This window comes from Propithecus coquereli, unplaced genomic scaffold, assembly GCF_000956105.1.
Source record: "Propithecus coquereli isolate 6110/MARCELLA unplaced genomic scaffold, Pcoq_1.0 Scaffold122, whole genome shotgun sequence".
NCBI lineage: Eukaryota > Metazoa > Chordata > Mammalia > Primates > Indriidae > Propithecus > Propithecus coquereli.
This window is the reverse complement of record NW_012136303.1, coordinates 1,577,324-1,587,249: the sequence shown is the minus strand read 5'-3', so window position 1 is coordinate 1,587,249 and position 9,926 is coordinate 1,577,324. Positions and strand designations below refer to the sequence as shown.

The following is a 9,926-nucleotide window of genomic DNA, read 5'->3' as shown; positions in this document are numbered from 1 at the left end:
ACTCCTGGGCTCAAGCGATCCTACTGCCTCAGCCTCCCAAGTAGCTGGGACTACAGGCATGCGCCACCATGCCTGGCTAATTTTTTCTATATATTTTTAGCTGTCCAGCTAATTTCTTTCTATTTTTAGTAGAGACGGGGTCTCGCTCTTACCCAGGCTGGTCTCGAACCCCTGAGCTCAAACAATCCTCCCGCCTCAGCCTCCCAGAGTGCTAGGATTACAGGCATGAGCCACCACGCCCAGCCAGGATGTTTCTCTTATATGCTTTGTTTACCTGCCAGCCAGGGCCATTGAACATACAGGAATATAATGAATATGAAAGGACTTTGTGACAGCTAAAGCAAACCCCAAACACTTCCCATATTCATGCTCTTAAATTTATCTTGCAATCCTCACTGAACTAACTTCTGTCCCTCCTGACATTTCATCAGTCTTCTCCACCCCACCCCAACCTCCATCCCTTGGGGCAATCTAAGGCTTGATGTTCACTAGATAATACTTTTCTCTTTTGATGTTTACAAAATCTTTTGAGACCATTAGGGCAAGAATGACTATCCTCATTTTTAAAAGGAGGGACTTGAGGTAAAGTGACTTGCCCAAGATCATATAGCTAGGAAATGGCAGAACTAGGATTGAAATCCAATGTAATTTTTGGACAAATTCAGGGAATCTAACTTCACGTAGCAGAGAGTAGACTCAAAAAACTTGCATTCAAAGAGGTGATATAGCTAGGAAAGGAAAGGAAAATAGTTTCAAAGGAGAGTTTAGAGAAATTTTAGGATGACAGAAGTAATTATTAAAGGCCCTCAGGTATAGAGGGACATCCCTCTACTGGGAGAAGTCCACCTTGGTCCTTCTCCATCAACTTGAAGCAAGGCTTCCTGCTGAATAGAACCTGTACCCTCAAGCAAAAGTCTCTCTGGGATTCCCCATTGATACCAGTGGTGTAAACACCAGGACAGAGCTCGGATAGGAACCTCCAGCTCTGGATTGGGTCTGGACATGAAGGAAAAAGTGCTTAGACCAAGATCTGTTGACTTCTTTCACTTCTAACTAACAGGGTCAGGTGCCCGCCTCACCTGCAGGCTCTAACTAATTTTGCATTTTTGAATTGTGTGGTTTCTGCATCCCTACTGATGAGCCACTACTCCCATAGTACATATGTGTGTATGCAGACCTGTGTGTGCATTGTCATTCATCCAACAAAAAATTTACCAAGTACCTTTTGAGTGCCAGGCACTTTGCTAGATTTTGGAGATATGGTGGAGGGGGTGGGGGAACAACAGACAGACATGCCACTGTCTTCATATAGGTTACTACCTAGTCGGAGAGACAATAATCAAGTAAACAACTAAATAAAATAACTGGAAATATGTGCTGTGTGGGGAAAAAACATGGTGCTGTGATCATTAATAATATTAATAGCAGAGTTGGGGTTAGGAATCTATCAGATACTGTTCAGGTAAAGCCTTTCCAAGAAGGTGACATTTCACCTGAGAACTGAAGGATGGGAAGGGACTAACCAAGGGGCCCTCCTCAGTCTGAGGCCAGGTGAGGGGAGTTCGTGGGAAGGATGATGGGAGTACCCAGTAAGCCTGGGTTCTCCTCCTGTTCCCTCTACCCTGTTCCCCCTTCCCAGGGCTCTCCCTCCCTTCCTGTACTCCCACCTACCTGTCCCACCCTAGTCCCTCCAGATACCAGGTAGAGGTGTTTTCTGCCCCCATCTTGAGCTGTTTCACAGTTCTTCCTTTTGCATTCCCATCTTCCTCTCCCTACAGATCCCATGGAACCAAGGGGTTGACTTGTGGTGGCATGAACTCATGCAAGAGGCAGGGGATGAGTGTGAGCCCGAGTGGTGTGATGCCGAGGACCCACTCTTCATCCTGTACACTAGTGGCTCCACAGGCAAACCCAAGGCAAGTGTGTGTGTGTGTGTGTGTGTGTGTGTGTGTGTGTGTGTGTGTGTATTGGGGTGAAAAGTGAGTTTCTGAGGAAGCACATAATGCTATGAATTTTTTTCCTACAACTCTGAGTTTGAGAAATGTAACATTACCTTTTCTAAATCAAATTAAGACATAAATCCTCAATCATTAGGTGGTGAGGCCCAGAGTAAGACAGTTTGAGGGTGAGGGCTTTCAGGGTGCCCAGTCTCTCTGGGGAACCCCATTGATGCCAGTGATGTAAAGACAGGGGCAGAGCTTAGATAGGAACCTCCAGCTGTGGATCGTGTCTGGACATGAAAGGGGGAAAGGATCAATTCATGTGGCTGACATGGATATTCCTTCCCCGTGCCCATGTGGCATGGTTGAAGGAGAGCTATCCTGTCACCTCAAGGTCAAGGGTGGGCAACAGGGATCTCTCTTGGGCTTCTAAGACCAAGTTTGGCTTCTGAACTCTTAGAGTTCAGTTCCTTCCACATGGTATACTATTCACATCTAATCCTCTTTCAGGTCATGGTGTGAGAGCTGAAAACACTTAAGAAAACTCTGACTCTTCCATTGACTTGAAAGCTATGTCACTCTCCCTTCCACCCACCCCATCCCTAAGTTCTTCTCTGGATATACTTTGGAATATTCCTCAGTGGGCCTTTAGAAACACAGTTTTGGCCTCTCCTTCCTAGGGATGGGGTAGGGATGGAGTAAGAAAAGGGGATTGTGTTTTTCCCCCTACTCACTCCGCTATTGTGTAATTGAATGTGTGGGCACAAACACATAACAGAGAGACTATTAGATGTGAGTGTGCTAGTAGTGTTCATGTGTGTGAGAGTGATGTGGGTGGCTCTGAAAAATGTCATCTGAGGTTTCAGGTGTGAATGATGGACTGATATATATGTGTAACATCAGGAGTATGATAAAGAAGATGAGATGGGAGCATGGAGAAAAGGAGATGGAAGAGAGATGGATGCTATGAAGGAGCTGCTGGCAGGGCCAGAGTCCCTGAGGAGGATCTTCCTCTAGCTCTGCCTAGCCTCTGTTTGGTGATCAGTGGGAGTGGGCTGAAGGCCTCAACCTGAGGCCCCATTCTTCCCACAGGGTGTGGTTCACACAGCTGGGGGCTACATGCTCTATGTGGCCACGACCTTCAAGTATGTGTTTGACTTCCACGCGGAGGATGTGTTCTGGTGCACAGCAGACATTGGCTGGATCACTGGCCATTCCTACGTCACCTATGGGCCACTGGCCAATGGTGCCACCAGTGTTTTGGTGAGAAGGGAGCTGGGATCCATGGCCACCTGGCCAAGTTGGGGGATGGACAAGACTATCCTGGGTGACTATCTCCCAAGGCTACTTGGTCTAGAGGCAGGGGGACTTACACAATGATCTGTTTCCTGGAGAAAAAAAAGTCCTTAGGGGGTTGTGTATCCTGACAAGGAAGGTGTCTTGGCTTATCTGGTCAGGGAGTGAAGACACAGTTGGTCAGAAAGGTCAAGATACTGAACCTGAGGGAATGGTGGGGAATGGAGGGACTGTTGGGAAGGACTGTGAATGACCAACTTTCACTGGGGTCAGTTTGAGGGGATCCCCACGTACCCGGATGTGAGCCGCCTGTGGAGCATTGTGGACAAATACAAGGTGACCAAGTTCTACACAGCACCCACAGCCATCCGTCTGCTCATGAAGTATGGAGATGAGCCTGTCACCAAGTGAGACCCCTTCCCAGTTGCTGCCCCATGAGTATGCCTCAGAGCCAGGTGCTGGCCTTTGTATACAATCTTTTCCTTTCCATTGTCCCAACTCCCTTGAATAGGGGAGAGGGCAAGAGAAAAGTCTGGGCATGTATGTCCCAGCTCCCAGTGGTACTTACAGACTTCCTCTCTCCCATTCCCCTGCCCAAGGTATAGCCGGGCATCTTTGCTGGTACTAGGCACAGTGGGTGAACCCATCAACCCAGAAGCCTGGCTGTGGTACCACCGGGTGGTAGGTGCCCAGCGCTGCCCCATCGTGGATACCTTCTGGCAAACAGAGACAGTGAGTGAGGGGTTCAGAAGGCTGGGGCTCAGGGACAACCTGGGAAGACTGACTCAAATCTCTGATCTCCGACTTCCATAGGGTGGCCACATGCTGACTCCCCTCCCTGGTGCCACACCCATGAAGCCTGGTTCTGCTGTGAGTGAGGCTTTCCTGGCTGGTCCTGGGCTAAGCAGGGGTAGCATCTTGGGGCATTTGGCCTTGTTAGACAGTGGGAGACTAGACTGATATATATGTGAGGAATTTGGGGCTCTGGGGCTCCTTGGGAGTTGAGTCAGTGTTGCCTCATTCCTCTTCTTGGATTTGTCTCCTGTTTGCTTCCAGACCTTCCCGTTCTTTGGTGTAGCTCCTGCAATCCTGAATGAGTCTGGGGAGGAGTTGGAAGGTGAAGCTGAAGGTTATCTGGTGAGGCCCTGGCCCTTGGCGGTCTTTACAGAGGGGAAAGGGTCCACCAAGGGTACTTGGCTTCCACATTTATAACCTAATCTCACCTAGTAGGTGCTTAGGACTGAAGCTTCAAGGTTGGGGGTTTGTTCTCTATTGAGAGACCCTGGGGGGAATCCTCTGGATACTGTTGATACTTGGCCTGAATCTCTGTCTTTTGGCCCTCATATGAGGCTTTTAAGGGCCTTTTTAGAAACTGCTCCAATTCCTGATAGTACCTTTTTAGGGCTGGAAGACTTAATACCAACTCTTCCCTTGACAAACATTTTGGAAAAAGGAGTCTTCATAATATAGTAGAAAATCACATAGACTCTGGAGACAGCCTGCCTGGGTTCAAATCCTGGCTCTGCCTCTTCTGTGACCTCAGATAAGTTACCTAACCACTCTGAACCTAAATTTTCTCATTTGTAAAACAGGGATACAATAATACTTTTGTCTCCTATGGTTGCTGGATTAAATTAGATAATCCATGTGAAGGAGTTAGCACAGAACCTAATAGTAATTGATAAACATTGGCTGTTGTGATTGTTATATTAGTGCTTGTGGGGACCTCACCAGCCACCCCCACCACCCACCCCATTTCACTTTCCTAAGAGCAAATTAGTAACAGGGACAGGACTTAAATCCAGGCTTTCTAACTCTTTTTTTTTTTTTTGAGATAGAGTCTCACTTTGTTGTCCTGAGTAGAGTGCTGTGGCATCAGCTTAGCTCACAGCAACCTCAAACTCTTGGGCTCAAGCAATCCTTCTGCCTCAGCCTCCCAAGTAGCTGGGACTACAGGCGTGCACCACCATGCCCGGCTAATTTTTTGTATATATTTTTAGTTGTCCAGATAATTTCTTTCTATTTTTAGTAGAGACGGGGTCTCACTCTTGCTCAGGTTGGTCTCGAACTCCTGAGCTCAAAAGATCCACCTGCCTCGGCTTCCCAGAGTGCTAGGATTACAGGCGTGAGCCACCACACCCAGCCCAGGCCTTCTAACTCTTAGCCTAGAATTCCATCCATCCCATCAATCTGCTGCCCCAGAATGTTACTGATTGAGCAATAATTATTTACTTGTGTGTGGGTCCTACTTTTTTATATGACTATTTTCATTTGCATCAAACTGGACCTGCTTTTCTGAGGTGTTAGCCAAAAGGAGATTCAAATTTACTAAATGCTTATCACTAATAGAACACTGTGCTAGGCAATTTCCATATACTGTTAATTTAATCCCCACAATAACTTTGGAAGATAGAAATTATTTTCTCTGATTTACAGATAAGGATCCTGAAGCTCAGAGAGATGAATTGCTTCCCTGAGGTCACCTAGCTAATAAGTGGTAGAGTTGGGATTCCAAGCCAGGATCATCTATCTCTAATGCTGCACTTTGTCCTACATCTCAGGAATGGCATTCAGGATACTTTCCCTCAGGTTTAGCAAAGCTGTGATTGTCTTCCAGTGAGGCAGCATAGCTGATGTGATCACTGTGCCTTCTTCACCCCCCAGGTGTTCAAGCAGCCCTGGCCAGGGATCATGCGTACAGTCTATGGGAACCACGAACGCTTTGAGACCACCTACTTTAAGAAGTTCCCTGGGTACTATGTGACGGGAGATGGTGAGCCTTGGCTATCCCCTTCCCGCATCTCCTACTAAGACATGTACCTTTCTCTTCCATTTTCAGGAAGAGCTGGTTAGGGGTGAAGACCAGAGAAGAATGTGTCCTACATATCAGTGTCTGGTATCCAGGCAGAGCTACAGAGAAGACTGTAAAAGCAGGAATGAGTATTGCAGGAAGGGTCTCAGCATGGTGCCATCTGAGATTTGATGTATGAGGAAAGAGGTTCTCCCTCTTTCTTGCTCCTGTGTTTAAAGAGATGGGGCATGTGGCACTATGTATTATTATGTCATGTGTCCCATGTTTGCAGCCTGTTTGTTTATCTGTCCATCCACCAATCCATTCATCCATAATATTTGAGTACCTACTGTGCCCAGGCGCAGATCTAAGCACAGGAGATATTACCATGAATAATTTAGTGAAAATCTCTGTTCTCATGGGGCTTATAGTCTAGTAAGGGGAGATAGATAATAAACCCAGCAAACAAGTAAATAAGCCTATGTTTGACAGAGATAAGCACTATGAAGAAAAATAAACAGGCTAATGTGATAAAGAGTGCCTACTGGGATGTCTGCTATTCATGGGATGGTCAGAGAAGGCTTCTCTGAAGTGACATTTGAGCAGAGACCTGAAGGGTGAAAAGGAACCAGGCATGGGGAAATCTAGAGTAAGAGTGTTCTGTGTAGAGGAACACAAACTTGAAATGTCCAAGAAATGGACTGAGCCTGTGTAGCTGGAGTGTAGCAAGCAAAGGGAATATTATATGAAGCTGGAGAGGTAGGTAATATATCATGGCCATGGTCAGGAGTGTGGATTTTATTCAAAGTACAGTGGGAGACCTTTAGAAGTTTTAAGGAGGGGAATGGTAAGAACTGATTTACTGTTTAGAAAATAACTTTACCTGATTTATGGAGAATAGACTTTACGTAGGTACATTAGTTATCTATTGCCATAGAACAAATTGCCCCAAAAGTTGGCAGCTTAAAACAACAAATACATTATTTCACACCATTTTTGAGTATTAGAAATCTGTGAGCAGTTTTGCCAGGTGGTTCTCATTTAGGGTTGCAGTCAAGCTGTTGGTAGGGGCTGCAGTCCCCTGAAGATTTGACTGATCCTAGAGGACCTACTTCCATGCTCACTCTTGTGGCTGTTGGCAGGAATCCTCAGTTCCTCACCACAGGGACCTCTCACAACATGGCAGCTGGCTTACCCAAGCAAATGATCTGAGAGCATGCAGCCAAGACAGAAGCTACAGTGTCTTCTATAACCTAGTCTCAGAAGTGACATCCCATCACTTCTGCCAAATTCTGTTGATCACACAGACAAACCCCAGTACAATGAGAAGACTGTGCAGGTCTATGAATACCAAGAGGCAGAGATCAATGGGGTCATTTTGGAGGTTGGCTCCAAAATGATCAGTGGGCAAGAATGGAAGCAGGAAGACTTGTTAGAAGGTTATAGCAGTGCGTGTGGCAGTTTGGAAATATGGATCAGGTATCCTACTGCGGGGTATTTATTATGTTGTACATTTCTTCCCAGGCTGCCGGCGGGACCAGGATGGCTATTACTGGATCACTGGCAGGATTGATGACATGCTCAATGTATCTGGTGAGGGCCAGGGACCACCTTCCCATCTCATTAGCTCTGTTCTCCTGGAAACCCCCAGCCAAAGCCTTCTGAGAGAGCCAGGAGTGTCTTTTGGCCAGACCATATATGAAATATGGCATTCAGTTTTGGAGGAATAGTGATGAACACTGGAATGTGCCTAGAGGAGGGGAGCTGGGACGGTGGGGTAACTGGAAGCATGATATATGAGGAATGAATGAAGGGCCTTCTCCATTTGACCAGACCAAGACTGCCTCATGGGAATAGGTGGAGCAAGGGCTGGGGGAGGAGGCTGGGATCTCTCTCATGGCACTTCCTTTCCCTTGTCAAGGACACCTGCTGAGTACAGCAGAGGTGGAATCAGCACTTGTGGAACATGAGGCTGTTGCAGAGGCAGCTGTGGTGGGCCACCCTCATCCTGTGAAGGGAGAATGCCTCTACTGCTTCGTCACCCTATGTGATGGCCACACCTTCAGCCCTACCCTCACCGAGGAGCTCAAGAAGCAGAGTGAGGAGCCTCCCTGGGCAGGGACTACGGAGTCTGTCTTGGAGGCCCACTGCAAGTTGTTGGGGAGGGGCTGGAGCAAGCTGCCCCTCCCAGGGGGCCTCACAGGCTGCTTGCCCTCTTCCCACTTAGTCTCCTTTGTGCCACCATCAGGCTAAGTACTTTAAATGCATTAGTCCATTTAATCCCTACATTGATTCCTATGAAACAAATCTTATTGTTATGCTCATTCTAAAGATGAAGAAACTGAGACTCAGAGGAGTTAAATCACTTGCCCATGGCCATACCACTAGAAAGTTGGGATTTAAACTAGCAGGCTGGTTCTAGAGCCTGAGTTCCATGAAGGTGGGTAAAGATAAAATGAGAGAGTAAAGAGACATTGTGTTGAGGAGGGGTGGGGAGGAGGGGGAGGAGGAGGAGGAGGAGAGAAAGAGAGAGAGAGAGAGAGAGAGAGGGAGGGAGAGAGAGAGAGAGGGAGGGAGGGAGGGAGGGAGAGAGAGAGAGAAGGACAGTGAACCTGAGAATGACCCTGTGGGCAGGGCCTTGAAAAGGAAACAGGTGAGGAACAGAGCCATCTTTATCTTGGTTTTTGGAAGTCTGGCTAAGGATGCTGAAGAAAAGTTTAATGATTTGTTGGTTACAGTTAGAGAAAAGATTGGCCCCATTGCCACACCAGACTACATCCAGAATGCACCTGGCTTGCCTAAAACCCGCTCAGGTATGTTCAGAGACCTCCAGGGATTGGAATGGGCCAAGGCCTGGTGGTGGCAGGGTGTGTGTGGATGAAGGCCTTTGGCAGGGCTGGTGTGGGTCAGTGCTGTTACCAAGTAACCAGAGGCCTATGGTCCTCCAGGAAAAATCATGAGGCGAGTGCTTCGGAAGATTGCTCACAATGACCATGACCTGGGGGACACGTCTACAGTGGCAGACCCATCTGTCATCAATCACCTCTTCAGCCACCGCTGCCTGACCACACAGTGAACAAGATCCTGTCCTTTACCCAGGATTCCCCCTGCTTGGCTCTCCAAAGTTTTGCCTGTCCTCTCTCCCCTGCCCCAGAAGTGCTGAGGGCCAGGGCTGACCCACATTACACCTCCCTTGACCAGCTGTCTGGAACTGGAAACCAGGTTTGTCCCTGTATGGAGACAACTTTCTTCGACTGCCAGTCAGAAGGGACAGGGCCTAGGTCAGCCTCAGACTGCTGTGCCCCTAGACTGCAAAGAGTTCTCACAGCCCAGAACAGGGATGTAAAGGCTACCTCTCAACCCAAGTTAAGTGTCCAGAGGGTATGTGAGGGCCTAGACTGAAGCAGGGAGACAGTTGTGTAATCTTATGTCGGCTCTCTCAGGAAGCACCAGTACTTACACTGGGCATGCACTTGCCCTTAGACACGATGGTTTGAGTTCAGGAACAATTTATTATTTTTAAAATATTTTGCTGCTTCTGTTCAGGGTCTGAATTCCCTTTTGTGTCAGATGGCAGTATTGTCTGCCAGGAGCTGTATGGACAGGTTCAGTCTCTAGAGGGTTTTCAGATCATCTTTTTCTTTGAAGGAGTAGATATGTTTTTTCCTAGAGCCAGTGGAGCTTGTATTCCTTGTACTCTGTTCCTACCCTCTCCTGAACAGAGCTCTGCCCATGAGAGACACTCTCAGATGAAACTCTTTTCTTGCCCTAGTGATTCTCAAGCCCTGTGGTTGTAGGAATAAAGTCTGTGACCTCAAGAAGGTGGTGACTTGTTTTTTTAGGTATCTGTATAGTAAGGCTGTATACTCATTAGCTGCTCTGATTTGTGTGGCAGATGG

General features: G+C 47.4%; 1 protein-coding gene across 1 annotated transcript in view; it reads left to right on the top strand.

Moving 5' to 3' along the window:
* ACSS2 (acyl-CoA synthetase short-chain family member 2) overlaps positions 1-9,848 on the top strand; it is a 48,222-nt gene extending 38,374 nt beyond the window's left edge. The window contains exons 8-18 of the mRNA XM_012637651.1: positions 1,779-1,916; positions 3,033-3,203; positions 3,510-3,643; positions 3,836-3,968; positions 4,050-4,106; positions 4,293-4,373; positions 5,901-6,009; positions 7,552-7,620; positions 7,949-8,125; positions 8,766-8,840; positions 8,976-9,848. Coding sequence (XP_012493105.1) covers positions 1,779-1,916; positions 3,033-3,203; positions 3,510-3,643; positions 3,836-3,968; positions 4,050-4,106; positions 4,293-4,373; positions 5,901-6,009; positions 7,552-7,620; positions 7,949-8,125; positions 8,766-8,840; positions 8,976-9,103 — 1,272 coding nt within the window. The 3' untranslated portion in view covers positions 9,104-9,848. The remainder of the gene's footprint in view (positions 1-1,778; positions 1,917-3,032; positions 3,204-3,509; positions 3,644-3,835; positions 3,969-4,049; positions 4,107-4,292; positions 4,374-5,900; positions 6,010-7,551; positions 7,621-7,948; positions 8,126-8,765; positions 8,841-8,975) is intronic.
* The last annotated feature ends 78 nt before the right edge of the window (positions 9,849-9,926 follow it).